The sequence below is a fragment of the Alexandromys fortis genome, unplaced genomic scaffold (assembly GCF_014885135.2).
Source record: "Alexandromys fortis isolate MF-2015 unplaced genomic scaffold, M_Fortis_MF-2015_v1.1 scaffold_305, whole genome shotgun sequence".
Taxonomy (NCBI): domain Eukaryota; kingdom Metazoa; phylum Chordata; class Mammalia; order Rodentia; family Cricetidae; genus Alexandromys; species Alexandromys fortis.
The window spans coordinates 110,911-132,650 of NW_026068203.1; the positions used below are offsets into that span (position 1 = coordinate 110,911).

Here is a 21,740-nt window from a genome sequence, read left to right on the forward strand (position 1 = left end):
TCCTTTCTACCTCTTGCCCACCCAACTTGCCTCCTTTCTCTCTTTAGAAATCACACAGACTTTCAATTTTTTTTTTTAAAGAACATAAAATCCAGGATCACGTCCATATTAAATCCCAACATTCACGATGAAAGGCAAAAGGACTACCATGAGTTTGAGGTGAGGTGAGCCATTCCAAGCCAGCTTTAGTTAGTGTGATATCTGGTCACACTGATAAAGGGGTAGAGAGATATCTTATCAGTTAGTTAAGAACAATTATAGCTCTGTATAAGACCTGGGTCAGTTTCCAGCACCCATATGGTGGCTCACAGGAACCTGTAACTCCAGTTTCAGGGGATCTGATTCTCTCTTCTGATCTCTGTTGGTATCTTCATTCACATCACACACACACACACAAACATGTAAAATGATTATTTGCTTTGACTCAACACATTATTTTTTGCCATTTATGTAGAAACTGAATACAGGAGCAAACAGCTGTCAGACTAATATTTTGCTTTTTCATAAGTGCAACTTTTTAATAAAAATTTACATCTAGATAAGATAAACAATCTTCAGATTTTTGAAACTTTAATAAGATTTTAAAAACATGACTTTAAACTGAAAAACACACATTTTGCACAGAAATATTGTAATATGAATCAACTCCAACTCCATTTGAAAACGTGAATCAAATTACAGTTTTAGAAGTTAGTAATTCACATTTAAGCAAGTTAGCGCCTTGCTGAATTCAGCCATTGTAAAAAAGAGACTTAGTGCATATTTTAACGGTACACTGTGACTGTGTGTACCATTTGTTGGTTTTTCACCTTATTAAAGAAGAGTATGTTCTGGAAAGTTGGTAAATAACAGCTAACCTCCTATGACAATGTGGAATTTCCAATGGTAACAGTTACATTTTGTAACAGAACACTTTCTATAGATTTCTTTCCTATCTTAAAATTTAAAAAGCAATCATTGTAAGGATTGCGTCCCATCAATTTAGCAGAGGAAGATCAAACTTTATTGAAACTGCTTGCATACAAAATATATTGCACTATAACCAAACAAATGTCAACATAAAATCCAATCTGTTGTCGCTAATATGTACAGAGAATATTGCCCAAGAGCAGTTACATTACAAGGTCATTCTACCTTGGTTAATTATCTACAGTATTTTAAACTGAACAGCTTACAGATGATGTGTGCAAGGTACCAATTTCTGTTTTCAAATACTATACATTCCCAGAATAAATAACTAGAAATCAACATGAATGTTTGGCAATACTTTTTAAAAGACCTTTTAATATTTGTGAAACCATGTGCAGTTTGTTACCATTTTATATGTTTATTTGTATGCAAGGAAAAGTAAATGAAAAATGAAAATCGAAAGAAACAAATTCACAAAGTACATCAGAGGCAGAACTTCGGTTTGTACGGCTCTGTACAGATTCAGTGGTACCCCTACTCGGAGTTATTTTTAAGAAAAATATAACATCTCAGAGTGAAGGTCCTTCACATATTTTTCTTCAGTAAATTTCATTCATTAAAAAAAGCGAAAAAAACTCAAAAATAAGACTCAACACATCAAAAAAGAAAAAAAATTACTTGTTAACCAATCCTATGTCTGCTTTCAATTCTGCTTATACATTAGACTTCATATTTCAAAGTTACAAAAAAATTAATCTGCTTTCAATGTTTCTCAGACAAAGTACCTCTATTTCTGAGGGTTATTATGTGTTCATGAAAATGACCTTCATATCTTTCCAAAATAAGCTTTAACATAAAATATGAATGAAAAACAAAATTTAGGGAGGACAAAAGAAAAAGTCTCTAAGTTGAAATTCATCATCAGGCCAAGGAGCAGGCATATCCTAACTTTTGACCAGGAAGATTTGCAAGTAGCTGAAAACATTTTTAGCCTCTCCCAAATGAAAAGATAGGTATTTCTTTTCCTGTCTATACAGAAAAATTACACATCCCTTCCAATAACACTATTTGTCATACTTCAGTGCAACAAAACAGAAACAAAAAAACAAGTCCTAGTCTTTATACTGCCTAAGCTGATGTTTATGTAAAGAAAAAATATGGAAAGCATGCATTCTTCTATAAAGTACTAATGTTTGACAGGGTTTGCTACATCTTTAACATTTAGTGTTTCCAACTTATCTTCCCTGAACTCTGCATCCAAATATAATATTCCTACCTGCCAAGATATAAAAAAGGCACAGATCATACAACTTTTTTTTTGCTAATGAAAATGACAAATGTCACAAGACACACATTTCAGAGTCCACTAAAATACTGGAAAGTGGACCAAAACATAAACTGACACAGGACACAAAATGGCACAGAATTTCATGGAGACTTTAAATGAGACTGAAGACAGATCTAGTATGATTACCACAAATGTGATTTACTCAGAAAGACTGAAATGTACTGATGAGTTATAGCCCAATGCAGGAAAATGGTCCTAGTTAATAAAGACCATTGCTTAGTTTTTTTTTTTTTAAAAAGTAAAATCCTGCCCTGAAGTTTTAAGTGTACTTAAAAGTTACGCTTCAAATTTCAAGATTATTTTGTGCAAATCTGGAAGATCGTTTTTTTTTATGGCCAATATCAAAAAATTCTTTGCAGAATTTGTGTTCATTTCATGCTCTGTGCCATCTTGCCTACTACTTGTCTTTGGCCTAACAAAGTTTTCTAAAATGGAGTAAGAATTACAGAAACCGTAGAGGAAATATAACTCCAGAATAATGCATTTTAGGGTACTCCATTCACGAGCGGTTGCTGCCCATCCACACTGTCTGGCTTCTCCTTCTTCTGGTTACGATCTTTACCCATGCGCAGCCGGTTACCTTCACTGGAGGCATTCTGTAATGGTTTAGTTTGGACACTCCTTTCATTATTGCAGTCAACTCTAATCTAAAATAAGTTCACACACACACACCAGATCCTACGTGAATGGTCTGACAATAATGGAAGTCTGAAATGTGACTTCCACATGTTAAAGGGAAAATAGAGGCAAATGGACCTCTGAGTTCTACATCAGCCAGAGATATATAAGTGAGACTCAATCTTAATAGAAGGGGGTATGGAAATAAAAATAGAACTCTATTAAAGCATGGTAGCCTCTTTATTGATTTAGGTTTTCAAAACACTGTTCCTTAGCTGGAAAACAGTGGTCATCTCACTGTGTCAAATCTAAGAAAAAAAAAAGGTCTAAATTTATACTCTCCCATTTTATATTCTTCTAAGCAAACAAAAATAGTGAGGTCATTTATAACATTACTATTACTGGCTACTAGAAGATATATATGCTATATGCAGAATATATAGATATAGCATACCATATGTACACACATACACAGCACAACTCACAATATCATTATATTTCAAAATGAATGTGGGAAAACTAAGAGAGACACAAAATAATGTCTTATTACAGTTTCACCAGAATGAACTCAACCAACCCATTCATGAACTAACTTAAGTTCCCACCTTTTACTCTGTCATAAGTATAATAAGCTTTTCTATACCAAAATCTCCATCTGATCCTCTAGAAACCTCCTTTGTAGCTGCTTCAAAGTCTAAATAATGGGGGATGGGAAGATAGCTCAGTGGTTAAGAGCCCCTGATGATCTTGTAGAGGACCTGGGTTCAGTTCCCAGTGCCCAATGGTATCTCGCAACTACCTGTAACTCCAGTTCCAGGGGATCCAATGCCTGATGCACCTATATACTCATACACATAAAATAAATACATTTAATAAATAAAAAAAGACATTTTAAAATTCTAAATAATGTTCTAGGATAAATTTCTGGTCTTTGTATCATCAGTCTGTATCAACTGTAGAAAAACTGTAGTGCTGAATTCTAGGAATTTGTACTTCAGGAAGAATAAGATGGCCCTATAACTTGAATGCTGAAAAATAGAATGACAAGAGAAAATCTGGAAACAATGATTTGGAGAACTAGAATCCTAGAAAGGCATAAAAATTAATGTAATTTAAAAATAACATTCTAAGGGACATAAACTATTTTAAGTGTCAATGCTGAACACTACTAGTCTTTTTTATTCTAGTTCTTTAGAAACTACCATTAAGTTAACACTCCCTTAGATTTGGTATGAATTCTAAAGAAGGTTCTACTATAAAAAAATTTGAGTTGAAATTAGCTAAGAATGTATACTGGTTTCTAGTCAGAACTCTATTTCTTGGTTTAAAAATTTAGAGTTAACAATTACAGATAATATGAAAGAGAACATGAATTCTGAGAATCAGATACCAATGTTTGAATGAATAATACTCCACCATATGCTAGCTAAATGATTGTGGGCATTGAACCTCAGCTTCTGTTTACTTACCTATAAATTAGATAATAAACTTCTTATCTCAGTGGATTACTGTAAGATTAGGTGAGATAAAATACAGATGAAGTACTTAGTAAAGGTGCCTAGATGTGTTCAGGGAGTAAATCTGAAATCACTTAGCAACTGATTAAGCATTTACAAAGCTACTTGAAAAAGGGTTCTCAGACTAGACTGTGTGTGTAAATGAACAGCTAACCCATGGGGCATGGAAAATATTTAGATACTTTATGTCTTATCTTATCATGACTATGAGACAGATAAAGATAATATGCTATCCATGTACTTAAAAAGGAAAGGGTAGCTGACTTTAGTCACTTAGAACATTTCCTTTAGAATATTCTTTTTTTTTTTTTTTTAAGAGAGAGAACCACCAACACGGTCTGAAAATTATAATGTGGATGCCAAAGTATTCACAAATATTTAAGGTCACATATTCTCTAGGAAAATCCTCATATTTGCATATTTGTCTCAAAGGACTAAGACTGTCCACAATTGTACCACTTCAGAAAAATTTAATATACTACAAATTTATTATCTTTGAACATGTTTAAAAATAAAGTAAAATAACCGCTCAACTTTCAAATGGCCACATTCAAACTACTTAGATGAAAAGAATCACCTAAGTTTTACCTGCAAAGATCCATCAGCTGTTCTTCCTTTAGCTTCTCTTGGATTACGTGGACGATTATCTGTTCGGGAATGATCATCATTTCCTGTATGAATATTTTTAGAATGTCAACAGTTAGTGACTCTAAACCATTTGCTTTAAATTGTTTATTTTCAGATTCCCCATTTAGACCAATAATAGAAGCTAAAATGTAATGGAAAGTCTACCAATTCCAAGTATACAACAGTTAATAATAATCTATTCTCCTAACAAAAAACCAAAATATTCTGAAGGTATTATTTTATGAATCAATAGGTCAATCTGGATTAAGAATCAGATGCTGATTAGAAACCCCAAATAGTATGAACCAGTTATCATTATTTATTCATAGATTCTAAAAATCATAAAGAAGGTATCATTTGCTATGAAGATAAGTACAAGACAGGTTATATCAGCAAGATTACTTTTTATTCAGCTTCAAACAGTTAACAGTATACCTTTAATTTTTATTTTTCTTTAAAAATATTACATTTTTATTAATTTATTTTTGGGTGGGTATGTGTTGGGGTACATATACCACAGCTTACATGTAGAGCCAGAGGATAATATAGTTAAGAGTCACTTCATTCCTTTCACCATGTGGGCCCTGGGGATTGAACTAGGGTTTCAGGTTTGGCAGCCAAGTACCTTTATCTGTTGAGCCACTGCACTGGCCCTTAACCTTTACTTTTCAGTTATGTAAACCACTATACCTTTGAAGCCTCCTCCTCTTCCTCTTCCTCCTTGTCCTCTTCCTCCCCCACCACGCCGCCGTCCGTCTCCTCTGCGCAGGAAGCTCTCCCTTTCTTCCTCTGTTGGAGCTAATGACCAATCACTGAGTTCGTCTCTGTGGTCAGATTCTGTTTCAGAAGCATTTGATGCTTCAGAATTAGTTCCTATCGAGAGTTAAAAGTTATATACCATTGTCTGATTTTAAAAAGAGGTTAACAGAAGCTTCCAGAGATGAAGTTTCAGGGGTGATTCAATATTCTTCCCAATTTAGAAGCCTACCAAAGAATATACTCATCTTCTATGTTTAAAAACAAGTAATTTTTAAATTCAAAATGAAGGGCTTGCCATATCTAAAGTTATTTTAGTTATAATATTTCTTTTAAAAGAAAAGGTGTTTTGTTAGCTATCTAAGTTCAGACCTGAATGTGCCATGTCTTTAAATAACCGTGATCATGAAGGGAAAATTGTCTTTAACACAATACTTTGGTAATCAAAACTTGTATAATGACAGCTTTTAATATTAAGTACAGGGACAGAAGAATGTATACATTTTGGCCAACTCTAAAAGGGGCCAATAACGGCCACCATGACATTTATGTCTCAGGGAAGAGTCTCTTGTGGGATTAGCCCCAATGAAAGGGGATATGCATTCCTGATGCAAGACCCACAGTCTTCTCTCCCACTCTCAGTGGACTGACTGAACAAAGGCTCACTATAAAACATCTCATTATGTCTGAGGTTTAATGACATAGGGGATTGGGAGTGGGGGAAAAAGATCTCCACAGTGAGGTGGAAATTTATTGGTCAAAAGAACTGTTGGGAGAAGGGTTAAGGTTATGTTCAAGGTTGGCCTTAAGAGTAGGTGTCTCTCCCCACTCTGAAATATCAACTCTACTACCTCTCTCTCTTCCTCTGTTGGAGCTAATGAGCAATTATAGCTTCACCATTATAGCGTCACTCCTGTGGATCTTGAAGGCTTTTCCATCTTAAAGAGTTCCCTTTTGAAATGCAAATATTGGTGAGATGGATTATACCTTATACCATCATTAGCAAGTTACATAGTAGATACACAGTTGAGCAAGAAAGACAGTAGGAACTCGTAGGTGGGCACTGGGTTCACTGAAAGTTACTGGGAGAAAAGAAGCACGGACAGAAGAGCTGGGAAGGCAAAGAGACACTTCGCCTACTTCTTGACTGTGCCTAGGGCTGACTTTGGCCATGCCACTCAAAATCACCTTATGAGCCACAGGATGCAGACCCCTGATTTACACAGTCCATCCAGCAAGTATGACCAGCACATGCCTGACAAAAAATGAGCCACAGTACACAAATGAAAAAAGTTTTGGCTATACAGTAATAAAATCAGGAGAGGTCTTAGGTCATCAACACAAAAGGGTGTAAGCAGATTTATCCCCAATAAGAATATGGACAGAACTCACAACTGCCCTGTGAACTATGTGTGTCATTAGCAGGCTTTCACTCTACATGTCTCTTGAAACACAATTTGATCCACTGTGAGTTGGAAACCATGTAGTGAGAAATTGTTATAATGGAGTTTTAATGAATAGTAGAGATTAGCAGCTATTAAGTCTAGGAACAGATAAAGTTACTGAGGAAAATGCTTAGTTTGTACCTGAAGTATATCCAGGACCGCGTCTGCCGTGCCCCCTATTTCTGTAAGGTCTACTACCTCGACCCATTCCTTGACCATCATCAGTCACATAGCCTTTTTCCTTATCTGTACGGTTTGGTGGTGGTCTAGAACTAGCTCCAATTTGTCGCAACTGCTCATCAATTTGTAATCTCTCCAAACGCAACTGGTCTACTTCCTATTTAAAATATACAAGATAACAGTAAAAATAATTTGACATTTTACTTAGTAATACCTTTCTCCTTTTCATCAGATAAAAAGTATACTGGAAATATTTCACTTTCAGTTCTAAATTTATAGTAAACACTGTTAACACAGAATTATCAGGAAATTGAATGGTCTTAAAAAGAAAATTACTACTGATACACTTACTGATGGTAATACTTAGAGATATAACAAAAACACTCACTTTTAAAGTTATATTGAATAAATTTAAGGTTGAGTGATTTGGCACTACTATTCAATTAGTCTATGGATAAGGCAGAGATATGTTAGTTTGGGGACTTTTTGATGTAAGGTTGACTAAAACAATACTAAAAAGTATGAAAATAAAGATAAATGACATACATTTAAGGTTTAATCAACTAACTTTAAAATAATCACACATTATAAATGAGCTAAATAAAATTATTTTTTCAGATAATATTTTAATTACAAAGTATTATGCTTGGGTATTTTTTAATGAACACGTATTAAGGACCACTTATTTTGAATGAACTAAAAGTGCTAATATTCCTTTATATTAAGGGGGAGAACCCTAGGTCTCACATTAAAATACCTAGAACTCACATCATGCCTTGAATACCTCTTAAAATACTAAAACTCTGCTTAAACAAATATAACAAACAATATGAATTGAGTTGAAGAAAATAAAATCAACTCCAAAATCCACTGACAGATCCTTAAACACAGTGTGTGCAATAATTTGGATTCTGTTAAATCCAGATGAAACTTCATATTAACCCTTGACTTTCTAACATACCCATGAGCATCTCACTTATTAGCTAGATCTTTAGCTACAGCAAATATTCAGTGTATCAGTCAAGAAGAGGCCACAAAATCTAAGTTGTCAAAATCTTCATTCTGACATCTGGGAAAGAAAACGAGTCAGACTAAGAACAAATCCACAGTGAATTTTACTTGTTCTCTAAACCAGAATCTATAATAAACTGGGTAGGGAAAAGAAAAGACTATAGCTAAGTGAGTGGCTCTCCCTAAAAGTATATTTCTAGCTCATGGAATGTGTTATCTATATATTGAATAACAGAATGAATTCCAGGGTTATTCTACTTAGGCAAAGCAGTTAGTTTTGGTGAGATGCCAGACCCAACCAAAAGATGATTTGGTGATGGAGAGCATGGCAACGGGACAGCTGCCAATAATCAGACAAGATATTTAATAGAGAAAAATAAATTAAAATATCTAAGAAAGAGCATTAATTGAAAAAAAAAACAAGGACATGATACAATGCAGTCCTTTCTACCTAGTAATTATTTTAGCTAACGTTATAAAGGAAAACACATACAACAGATCGCACATAAAACACACTGTCCAACAAAAAATAAATAAGCAAATCAAAGTGGCATCCTACCCATGCAAACCTTGCTGGATGAAACCTTCCCACTTTTACTTATTAACTGACCACGATTAAGAATGAACAAAATGACCAGGTACTGCACCGTTTTTCCTTTCATTCTTACTAGCAGACTCATTCACATTTTATTCTTTAAGTCAGCAAACACATCTTGAGATAGTATCATAAATGAAATAGAACTCAGATTTATTTTATAGATTTTTTTCAGAAGACCCAAAAGACCTATGTAATAATTCTGGTATTAGGGATTTTTTCAGAAATAAGACATTATAAAAATGAAAACAGTTAAGATTTCATTTCATTAAATTTTATGACATTTATGCCAAAGGGAATTTGAAAAAGCATTTAGTGTAGGGAAGTGACTTGCCTAAAGTCACATAGTGCATAGTTGTATTGCCAATCCCGTGCTCTTTTCACTAATAGCCTCCGGGTTCCTACTTCCCAGCTTGCAAACTAAAGGAGGCATAACAGTAACAACAGTAAGATGAGCATATACAATAAGACACAGTAGTTTTTATTTTGATTAACATAATATAGAGAAAAGTATGAAGGGTAAACATTTAAACAGAAGATAATGACATGCTAGGATTTCCTTAATAAATGACATAAGAGGAACAACAAATTCAAGTGCTATAGACACAAAATTTAGATTGAAAACATCCACAAAAACTAGAAGGTTCAACTATATTGAAGATTATGTACACACACACACACACACAAAGAGAATATATACACACAAATATATATATCCTCTTAATATATCTCTTAATATAGTTGAACCTTCTAGCTTTTTTTGTACACACAAACACACACACACACCTAAATTGACTCTAAGGGTTTAACAGAAGAATAATCATAAATATAGGAATATATTAAAACTGGGATATTAGCCCTAAGATTTACAATGAAAAAAAATTACAAAAAATAAAATCAAGAAATGAACTAAAACAATGCAAATATTTATTACTTTTTACAAGATCATACATTGTTATGCATAGCTCAGAGAGATCATAGTTTTGGAAAGATTTACTATACAGCTTGTAATAACTTAGCACAAGAAGATTAGAAGTTAAAAGTCATCCTGTTCTTACCTTTAAATAGTTCAGATGATAATCCAAAAGAACAGTGGCATTAGCGATGCTGTCTTTTGTTCCCACAAAAACAAATGGTACCATTCCCTGAAAAAGAAATTGGAAGAGTAAACCTAAAGAACTAGTGATGATTAATCTAAAAAAAAAATGACAAAACAACACAACACACACACACACTCACACTTAATCCGTACCATAGGGTCTGCCAAGCAACAAGCAAACAAACATCTATTTAAAATATAAATCAATATGTAAAACCAGGTTTTACATCTGAATAAGGGCAGATCAATATAGTGATTCCTTAAAAACCAGAAGGTTTTAAAAGACTACCATTTAATGTTGGCAAAATAACAAACATACAACTAAAAATTATATTAGCTTTAATGAGATGTGCAGTCTGAATAAGAATACTTATGTTTTGATCAATTTACTATAAGTTATATCTAAATCAAATCTAGTTTAAATTCAGATGCCAGAGACGCAAATGAAAAAACAAACTCAATTTTGCTAACCAAACAATAGAATTCAAACCATGACTGAAAATTAGAATAAATTAAAACACACCACATAATCTGTACAAGAACAACAAAAATCAAAATCATAAGCATAATAAGTCCATATAAATTTCAAAAATATATTATGAAAGTCTTACAAAATTCAATCATGAGAAAACCTTTGATCCTCTATGTATACCACTTTAATATAGGGATAATTTTAAAGGTACAGTCTAAATACTTGTACTCATCAGCATAAAAGAAGCAAAAAAAATTCCACATCACAACCAGTAGGGAGGCCTAGCTACAGGTGCACAAAGAGAGGACAATTAAGACATATTCTAAGTTGAGAACAGTACAGTTATTTTGCTACTGAAGAAATAAACATGGTTATTGGTATTCACATATTACTAATGAAAAGTATTACAGGTTATGTTTGGCAAAGCTAAAAGGTATAGGAGGCCAAGAAGCTGTCCCTTGAGGAAAGTGCCATTTTTTTCTAAAGAACATTTACTTGATACATGTAGAAATTGTTGGGATCCTTTTGCCTGCATGCCTTCAGTATACAGTATGTTCAAGATAGGAAGGGAAGGACACATAATTTTCTTTATACCTGTACTGAAATGTTATTGTTGATGAAGAACAAACCTGAACCATCAGAAAATATTGCTTGTAGGCTGATTATCAACTAGTAGGCAAGGCACTGCCTCCTAGAAACAATGACTACCTGAACTATCAAGTACAGTTGTAAACCTGTAAGGATTGATTTTTCTCTTCTGTACTACAATATATAAAAATCAACCCGCAGCCCTATCAAAATGTATATTATTCTGTTTCTCACTAGCACAGTCACAGAAGCATCAGCTGTATTATTTCCAAGTGTCAAATATCACATGATGGAATATTACATGCTTTCCAAGTAATCAGCAAAATAGGCTTTAAATTTTTGTGTTGTAGATTTAATTAGGCTGAAACTGAAAAACACCATTTAAAACTATTTTCCCTTATGATATGGTACAAAGTGAAGTACCCAGGAAATACTTTAAGTGCCCCATCAGAATATCTGAATAAATTGAAAAAATATAATACCAATACTAGGACAAAGTCATTCTCTGTTCTGAGAAGTGGAATACACAGCAGAAAGAAGTATCTGATCCACTTATAGTTATAGTTCTCTGTATAAAATGGCATTTTTGCATTTAGTCCCTTCTAATTCATACCATCCTTATTGTAACAATTCTCAAAGGCCAGGTTAGGGACCCTGAGCTCAATGAGTTTACAGTGTGGTTGGGGAAACCAAGAAGAAAACATCTAATAACATTATGCTCTGGTTGAGCACATAGGAGCATGGAGCAGGTGGGAGACCTGTGGTAGGTAGACAAGGAACGTTTCACACAGAACAGGGTCAAAGTGATATGGCAAATGCAGGAGAAAGAACAGTCCAGGTAGAATAAACCCACACTTGGGTTTCAAGTGCACACATCGAAAAGCAGCAAAGATTATGATAAATTTCAGAGAATTCCAAGACCTTTCCTAGGAGACACAGGGGGAAGACTGGTGGGAAATGACACTGGACATGTAAGGGGAAACCTTCTAAGTGGAATGAAGTTGTTTGAGATTTAGACCAGGGCCGTGGATCCAAATACCCACAAACATTCCTCCACCAGCCCCCAACCATGAGGCTCATTTGTAGTCTTTCTTAACAAGGGGAATAAACATTAAAATATCAACTTAAAATGTATTTTTCAAGGAATGGTTTCCTACCTGCCAAGCCTTGGGTTCAGGTTTCTGGGGTTCCCCTGCTACAACTGATGAAACCACTAACACCTAAAGCAGTATAAGGAATGCAAGTGATGTGATTAACTATAATGAACGATACACAGAAGCCTGAACGCAGGACTTTCACTGCAGGACTTCTAAACGCATTTCTAAATAGTTAGGTTAGTTCTAATAGTGAAAATCAGTTTCTAAAATATGACTTTAAGAAGTAACTAGCATATCTAAAAGAAGGTACACTTTGACTTATAACACCTGCAAAATTTAAGGAGTTACAGCATGGAAAAAAAGAAGTCCACCCTCAACAGAAAAAAGTGACCCCATTAGGTTTACAGCTTAAGATTTGTCACTGTGAATAAATCAAAAAATATCCATTACTTTGGTTTGTAATCTTATATGGTATCAATCTTATGTGAAAATATAGAATTATGAGTAGCCTACAAATCTAACCAGAGAAAAAAAAGCTCAAATACCAAATGTGGCATCTGAGCCAAAGATACTACTTTTAGTGTGGTTAGAGGTGACAAATTAATTCTTACCCTCTGGACTTTTGTACTGTTAGGTTGAGAAAAATGGGTGCTGTTTTCCTTTGTATCTAAATGTTTCTTTTCTTCAGAGGAATTAGGTCCAACCCTTGAATTATTGGAAGGTAGGGAATTTGGTGGCATAATTTCCTTGATAAAAACATAAAACACAAAAGATAAAAAAGTACCAATTTTAAAATTATTTATTTCTAGTACGGTGTCAATGACTTCTTTTTCTTAAGCACAGCCACTTAATTATTTATAAAGATATCTTATAATTCAACATATTAGGAACAATCAAAATGTTTAAATTTCACCTTTTCCCATTAAGGATGATGTTTAAGAATACAGATTACTATGAAGTGTTTTGACACATAAAATTATAGGGGGTAAAAATTATGCAATTTAAAGCCAAATCAAGGACTAGAGGAGATGGCTTAGAAGTTATGAGCATGTACTTTGGTTTCCAGCACCCATGTCAGACAGCTCACAAGTGCCTGCAATTCCAACTTGAGGGAATCCATTCTCTCTCTCTCCCTGACACACACACACACACACACACACACACACACACACACACACACCACACATTTTAATAGATAAAAATAAATCTTAAAAAACACTAAATGGACTTAACTTCAATTAAAATTATCTTTTGCAAAAGAAGGCTAGCTAGTTAATGTGTACATTATGACCCTGTGTGTGGATAGTATCTTTATTTGAATTTTTATTGTTTGACTACTTCATGAATTGATATGACGCATTTAAGTTACTATCGCCCATACTCCTATTTTGTATTTCACTCTTGCACCAATAGAAACTGTTTTCTCAAAGTCACCTAATGACATTGTCTTCCTTTAGTGTGTTGATCCACTGAGTTTAGAAGAGCTACCTGCCTGATTACAGGAAGGGGGTTATTCGATGGAGCACGGACAACTCATCTGTGGCTACAGCACTGAAAAAAAGGACAGGCTTTCACAATGACCACTAATTGACAATAGTCCCTCTAGAGGGTTGCATTTCACATGAATTATTTTTAATTCAGATATAGACACTCATTTCATTTTGTAAAATGTATTAAAGATGTTTAGCTGAAGCAACATAGCTAAAACAGACAGTGAATTGGCAGGAAAGTAAGAGTAGTTTTAGATAGAAGATAAGAAACAGCACTTTTTTAAATTTAAAGTAGATAGCATCTTGGGAGTACAACTGCATCAAGGGTCATGTTCTCCCTTTCCATGCTCTATATAAACACTTCAACAACTACCAATAAGCATATATTCAGGTAGATAAGAATGAGGGTTATAAAAGTCAAATAGGATGCTAGGGGAAGTGATCTTATGTGCAGAAAAAGCACACGCAGAATGAACACACTTATTACACAACCTTCAAACAAAAGCATTTACAAAGGCTTTCTATATATATTATTTACTTGTCATTAATGGCTAACCTAGTGATATGTTTTCATGACTACCCTTTATAACATTACAAAATAAGACAAATATAGGTTAAAATGACTAAAGTCCAGCATTAGAAAACATACAGACATTGGGTGATGGTGGTGCATGTCTTTATTCCCAGCACTCCTAAGGGAGAGGCAGGTAGATCTTTCTGAATTCAATGCCATCCTGGTCTACAGAGTGAGAGTTCCAGGACAGCCAGGGCTACACAGAAAAACTGTCTTGAAAAACCAAAAACCAAACCAAACCAAACCAGATATGTCTATTGTCTATAGTATCACGCATGTCTGATAATCAGAACATTTACATTTATGCTCAGTTTTAGCGCACATGCCCAGTAGGTCAAAGTCCTGTTTTGATTCTCAGAATCACAAAAAGGAAAAAAAATGTATGGGTATAATACAGGGGCTCCTACATTAGAAAGTCAAATAAAATAGACAAACCAGAAATATAAGCACTATTACATACCTCTTCTTGTGGGACATTTTTTTCATTTTCAGCCTCAATCCTCACCCTCACAACTCCTGACTTGTCCACAATCTCTTGAATCAGTTTTCCATTTTTTCCTATTACTTTGCCTAAAAAATAAATAATTCATGTTTGGCTTTAAGAAGATGTATTCAAATCCTACAAGCACATTCCACTATTAACTATCTTACACATTCATATATGCATACCGGATTATAGTATTAATAACAGAAGTTTTTAAGAACATAGTTTAATTATAAATTAGTCTCTTTGATTAGCTCATTAGTTAAACTCCTTTGGTCAGTTACTACAGTTGATTAATACTTGTGAGTTGATGGAATAATTTAGAAATTTTAAAGTAATTCAAAGAGAACCTCTTATTTCATGTAAGAGTGTATGCTTTAAACTTGCTGGTATTTACCATTCTGGAAAGCACTATAAAAGGAATTACAAAAAAGAAAGATAACAAATGTATTTTCTCATTTGACAATGCCAATCCTTATCTAGCTCTGATTCACATTTCCTCATTTATACGTAGGAACTAATTTTAGAATTGTGTATGGCACATCCGCAAATGATATTTTCTTAAATTTCAAAGGAGCTTAGGAAGCTATCATAATATCTAAAAGGAACAAAAATTCTTCATGTCAATGTTACTAACAGAATGTTATTTCTTTGCATTAGTGACAATTCAGAGTAGCATATTTATAGGTAAAGCACACTTCCAGATAATTCCAAAATCGGATCAAAAAGCTTAGGAATACTTTCCAGTAACATCTGTTGAAACTCAGAAGAATCAAGTACTAGTAATAAATACCACTTGATTGTTTGCCTCATTTTATAAAATTCAATTATATACAAAACTGGGGCATGATTGCTTTCAGTCACCATGAAACATCAGTGTAAAGTAAGAATTTACAAATTAAGCACTAATAATTCTCTAAACCTATGTATGTGGCATACTGGAGTCCAAGGACTCAGCCATGAAACGTAAAGCATTTATACAAACCATGACAGAAGTGCTGCTATATGCTTATTCTACCTCCTAATTTGAGGCAAAATTGGTGAAAAGGGAAGTCAAAAGTTGCTTACAGCTAGTCTAAATAAGAATCTAGCAAAAGATCTTCTTGCAGAAGGATTCATGGATCTTGTAATCAGAGCCACAGTTTTGACATTCTTGCTGTGTATGGCTTCTTCACTCTTCTACCATGAGCTCTTTCTGTCTGGTCAGTGGTTAGAGAACAGAACTCAAGCTACTAAACCAGAATTCATAATTTAAATCTGTTATTAATTATTTCTGCTTTACTCTTCTTAATATGAATACCAAGTATATACAGAAAACCTACCTGAAGTCTTCCCGGTTGGTTTTTCCTGTATAGTCCTTATATATTCATAAATGGTGATTTTAATAAAGGTATAAATTAGCATACAGAAAACTGGGATTTTAGCATGTTTCCATTAAGAAAATACCTTGACTACCCTAAGTACTGGTGACTAAACAAACTCATTGTAAAAGTGTATAAAGGAAAAGCAAATTTTTAAGGAAGATAAATTGGTGTACATACTAAAGAGGGCTTGTGAAAAACAGATAAATCAGTAGGTGAGACTCTACAAAACTCATGAAATACTGATTACATCTCCCCTGAACTCCTGCCTAGCAGACCTTAGGGAAAAATGCTTTCTGAACAAGCCCATAATTCCCATTGTTATGGCATACCTCTCCCAAACAGAATTCTCTCATTTACTCAAAGTATAAACACAGCAAGAGAACTCAATTAGGCTGATTTACTGCAACAGGCTTTCTGGTGAAAACAACTTTAAACATCCTCTATATTCAATGCAAGACTACAGATATAATCTCTCTTTCCTCTTTGGTAACAGTCTAATCCTATATTGTAGTTATTTACAAATTCAAAAGGAACAATGTACTATAATTCTGTCATGATGAAATGGAGTAGTTATGGATATACAAAAGAGAACCTATAGTTTCCTCCTTTGCCCAAAACTGTGTTGGGTACTACGCATACTCACACCTCAATTAAGCTGCTGAACCATTACCACATTTATATATGTGATAAATGAAGTAAAAGACTCTTACTCTCAAGAGCTAAACCAGATAACCAAAGTCACACAGCTACCAATTACATCTAAGCATTTCACCTACCATAGCGCCATCAAAATAAACTAAATGGACATCCACAGGTCTAATATAATTACTTCATCCTGTGCTATGTATATATCTTCTATACAACTGATATGTGTGCTACCACAATAACACTACATTCACATACTTCTGTTTTCATATACATGTGAGCTACTAATTTTGCTAGTATTTGTACTTTATCTTAAAACTGTTTTTATTAATGGGAAAAATAGTATGATATTATTTGGAGTTAGGCTCTTGCTAGGTGTACCCCATGCTGCCTTTGAATTGTGATTCTTCTGCCTGTCTCCTGTACGCTGGGCTATTTCTAGTTCTTTTAAAATGACACTGGAATGCCAGGTGGTGGTGGTACATGTCTTTAATCAGGAGGCAGAGACAGGCAGATTTCAGAGTTTGAGGCCAGCCTGGTCTCCAGAGTGAGTTCTATGATAGCCAGAGCTGTGTTATAAAGAGAAACCCTGTCTTGAAAAAATATATATATATATATATTACACGTGACACTGGAAGATGATTATGATTGTATTTTGACAAAATGCAGCCTACAAATCTTTTAAACTATGTACATAAAATACATAGGAAGTTAGTTCATTTTAAGCTATAAGAGATTAAGAGGCCTGAATCTCATTTATAAACTCAAACTCAAAACACATTTTGTTTTTTTTAATATATAAAGCTATACCTGGTTTTGGTATGCTCTCTCAAACACAGCTGAATTATTTGGGAATGCCAGTAAAGAGTTCCTATACTAACATCCATTACACTAATGATTAGGAAACACCATTAATCAACTCAAAAGGAGGAGTTGAGTTACCACTGATTCCAACTCCATAAAATCCTAAGGATATTTTGAGTTAATTTATATTTCAAATTTAATAGATCTAAGTAGAACATATCCAGATCTTGAACTCAGATAACTGACACAAATGCTATGATTTTATCAGATATCACCAAACTAAAGACCTCAATTCTCATTCATGCTGAAAAATATTAATGCTGTGATAAAAATATGCTAAGATGTGGGATGTTCTTCTGTATATGTGTTGCTTTCATTGGTTAATGAATAAAGCTACTTTGGCCTATGGCAGGGCAGATTATAGCCAGGCTGGAAGAGATATAAAGAGAGAGTAGGTGGAGTTAAAAACATACTATGGAGCTGCCAAAGGAGGCAGAAGCCTCTTGCCCAAGAAGCAAGAGGTAACAAACCATGAGCCGCGTGGGAGTAAATGGAAATGGGTTAATTCAAGATAAGAAGCCTGAGCTAAAAGGCCAAACATTGTTCTAATTAATATAGTTTCTCTGTGATTGTTCAGGTTTGGGCGGCTGGGAACAAAAGAACAGTCTCCGTTTACACTATGGGGAGGTTAGGTAAAATTTATCCTTTCAAACATTTATAAGTCTGAACTAACAAAGTATTTCTTGCATATCTTCTGAAGATAGAATTTTTGAGTATATATTTTCTAAACACTGTAGGAACAGGTTACATTTCAAAGATTGCTCCAATTAGATTACACATTTTAGTGAGGGAAAGAGACTTAACTGTTAGAGAAAATGTGTACAGAATTTTATTTTTGTGGTATATATGAAGTTATTTTTGACTTACCTACTAAGTTACGTGGAACTTGTATGACATCTTCAGCAAATTCCAGAAAGCTTCTAGCCTTTTTCACTGCATCTTGATCCTAAGAAAGAGGGGTGAGTGGGTGTAGTATCAAGCCAAAAACCATTTGTCATTTGAAATACTGTTTGTTTTATTGGGGGTGGGCAAACTGCATTATATAGTGAAATAGTTACCTCTCCATAAATATGAAATGTGCAGGTATCCTCATCTAAATCAATAGCAGTGACCCCAGGTACTTTTCTGGCTTGCTGAATATTAGCACCATGAGTACCAATAGCTAGACCCATCAGATCCTCTCGTACGATAAACTGTTCATGAAATCTTGAGGCAAGTTGCCTTGAACTCTGAAGAAAAATGCACAACTTATTAACATGCTTTATCAATTATGAAGACAATTTCATTTAGCTCAGCCATGTAAATTATCTTGACCCTATATATCAGGGTCCCATAAACTGTTTTATTTGAAAACTAATTTTAAAATCACACATAACTTATTTTTAGGCTACTGAAGCTCTGTGCCACTAACATTTTTTTGTTAACAGGAAAGAACCTGACAGTTTTTCAAGGTTACTTTTGAAAGTCTATTTGCAAGGCTGTCTTTGTTATTCAATGATATCCACAATGTAATAATTAAGAAGCAGACAAAATAATCCCAATTAAAAAACAGCTCACTAGGTCTGACAGACTCGCTGCAATTTAAGTTAACACAATTAAAAACACTATCTGCAAGGAAAAAAATTATTCTGTATACTTTTATTATGAATATGTTAGTACTTTTTCTAAAAATGGTGTCATTTTCTTAATGCATCACCAGGTATGGTGGATCTTAATATTTTGCTGAAATGTGTCAGTAAAACAACATACTCCCCACTCCCTAAACCCAAGGAATCTAAAATTTTCTAGTTGATCAGTTAAGTGAACATTTACAGAATATACAGAATTCTCAAACTGGTTTTGCATATGTGTTCAGAGTCTGTAAGACTTTGTGATCTGGATCCACAAGCTTGATGAACTCTTTAAAATATTCAGTGATGACAAAACTAAGTTCCAATGATACCCCACATCTGTGGATAATCAGTCTTTAAGTAGCATATCAAAACTGAATGTTTAATTCTAGCATGCCATTAATGAAAACCAAACAGATTAGTGGCTCATGTTGAAAAATGGGTATTTTTTATAAGGATATATGAACCCCTTTAATATTAGTAGTGAATAGTCATGCACACTAGTTTGTCATTATTCAACACACCTGATAATTTGAATGAATGAATATATCTAATGTAAGAAATTTTAAAAGAAAAGTTATTTTTAACATAATAGTAGTGAGGTGTACAAAATCTTCTAAGATTTTCCAAGGAGCCACGTTTTTGGATCTTGATTCATTAAACTGGTTCATTCTTCCCATTGATAATTTATGGACACACAAAAACTAAAAATATGGCAAAGAGCATTCAAGAAGAATTAGATGCTTAAGAAGAAGTGTAGGAGTATATTTTCATAATACACATAATGAAATTAAGAAGGCTGTTGTGGTCTAAAAGTTACAAGAAAATCACTAAACAAACCACAAAATTGTAAACATGGGGGACATCAAGAAAGAATAAGAACAAACAAAAACAAAAACACTGATCAGACTTCAGTGGTCATTTGGAAAACAAAAGTAAATTTTTCCTTTCCTGCTAAGAGTTCACCAATCACACATCAAGTTAGAAAGTGGCAGTTTTCACATCTTTGACTACCTTTTCTCTTAAACTGCAATTTGAAACTCGCCCCTTTCTTTTGCTATATCAACTGATGATTCCCCTTAACGAAATGAATAATGATGAGGGATTCTTCAATTTGTCATAAATCTACTTGAGCTGGTACATTAAAATAAAATCCATTTAGTTTCTATGGTAATGGATGGAAGTACTAGATAGTTATTATCAATGAAAATAAATGTATGGTGATGGTAATTATTGGAGGATTAATAAAAGTAGATAAAATGCACCTTAAGAGACGAAATAGTAAGTTAGGGAAATAGCCTCTGGCAGGAATCTGAAGACAGGAGTTTTAAAGAGTGACAACCAATTAGAATGAAGAAGTTCTATACCCTTTTAAACAGAGATAAACATACATAATGAAAGGAATAAGATTAGATATTTAAATACTTTCTAGTACTTTAATGATAACAATGTTACATAGAAGCATTGTCTCACTTTATAGCAGCTTTGACAAACTTTTGGTAAAAATGAATTATTCAAAATTTCCTTAAAATACATGACTGCTGTGTAATTTCAAAACATTAGGCATGAAAACTTTAGTATTATACTTTGTACAATTTAACCTCCCAAACTATGGGGAACTAGGAAATAGTAAATAAACAAGCTGCCCATACTTGAACTTGAAAACTATACAGTTATTTCTGGACAGCTTTACCATCAGTGCTAGGGAAAGGAACATACCTCCAGTTGTTTACTGGCTTCTTCATTTCTCAGTATAAGAGACAGCTTAGTGCGCAGACTTCGAAAGTGCATGTCAATCAACATGTGTGCTCGCTTTGAGGTGACTTCATTGATGGACTAAGTGATTTAAAGTTAACAACACTGTTACCAAAGCAAACGTCCCAAATGGAATAAACCAAACTACCATTCAAAACACTCACCAAAATGACCAGCTGATAATTTTCTGGATCATAAGTTACAGAAAAGGCACCAACTGCCTTTTTAAAATCCTTATGTGCTGATTCTTTGGCACACCTAGAAATAAAAAATATTTATCATTAACATGAACGATCACCAATCACTAGCACAAATATATGCAGACAGAATTACACTAAGACGAATCAAGGATTTATACTAATTTTTTTGATTGCGAAACGTTTGATTTTGATAAAAGTTATGTTCTTTTATTATACATCTTTGAAATAGTCAAAGCAAACACCTCATATAATAAAGAAAGGGTAAAAAAGCAGCTAATACTTTTTTGAAAATTTCATACATGGCACTGCATCTATATCACTTCCCCCTAGCTATTTTTAAAATATTTCTTTATCCATCACATGCATGGTGTTAGCATACACATGATGTATGTGTGGTGTGAGAGAATTATCTGTATTCTGTCAATCATGTTATAAATAAACGCTGATTGGACAGGCAGGAAATATAGGCGGGAAAAACCAGACAGGAAGAAA

General features: G+C 33.9%; 1 protein-coding gene across 9 annotated transcripts in view; it reads right to left on the reverse strand.

Moving 5' to 3' along the window:
- Positions 1 to 553: 553 nt before the first annotated feature.
- The window catches only part of Fmr1 (fragile X messenger ribonucleoprotein 1), a 40,537-nt gene continuing 19,350 nt past the window's right edge, over positions 554 to 21,740 (reverse strand). For 2 of the 9 annotated variants that reach the window (XM_050129990.1, XM_050129999.1), the window contains exons 6-17: positions 21,213 to 21,306; positions 21,013 to 21,129; positions 18,742 to 18,912; positions 18,551 to 18,629; positions 14,787 to 14,896; positions 12,874 to 13,008; positions 12,323 to 12,385; positions 10,065 to 10,151; positions 7,362 to 7,557; positions 5,710 to 5,892; positions 4,981 to 5,063; positions 554 to 2,853 (exon numbers count right to left, since the gene is read on the reverse strand). In XM_050129990.1, the coding sequence (XP_049985947.1) occupies positions 2,743 to 2,853; positions 4,981 to 5,063; positions 5,710 to 5,892; positions 7,362 to 7,557; positions 10,065 to 10,151; positions 12,323 to 12,385; positions 12,874 to 13,008; positions 14,787 to 14,896; positions 18,551 to 18,629; positions 18,742 to 18,912; positions 21,013 to 21,129; positions 21,213 to 21,306 (1,429 nt within the window). In that variant the 3' untranslated portion in view covers positions 554 to 2,742. Of the gene's footprint in view, positions 2,854 to 4,344; positions 4,384 to 4,980; positions 5,064 to 5,709; positions 5,893 to 7,361; positions 7,558 to 10,064; positions 10,152 to 12,322; positions 12,386 to 12,873; positions 13,009 to 14,786; positions 14,897 to 18,550; positions 18,630 to 18,741; positions 18,913 to 21,012; positions 21,130 to 21,212; positions 21,307 to 21,740 lie in introns of all 9 variants that reach the window. The other 7 variants (XM_050129996.1, XM_050129993.1, XM_050129991.1 and 4 more) reach the window with 7 other exon arrangements.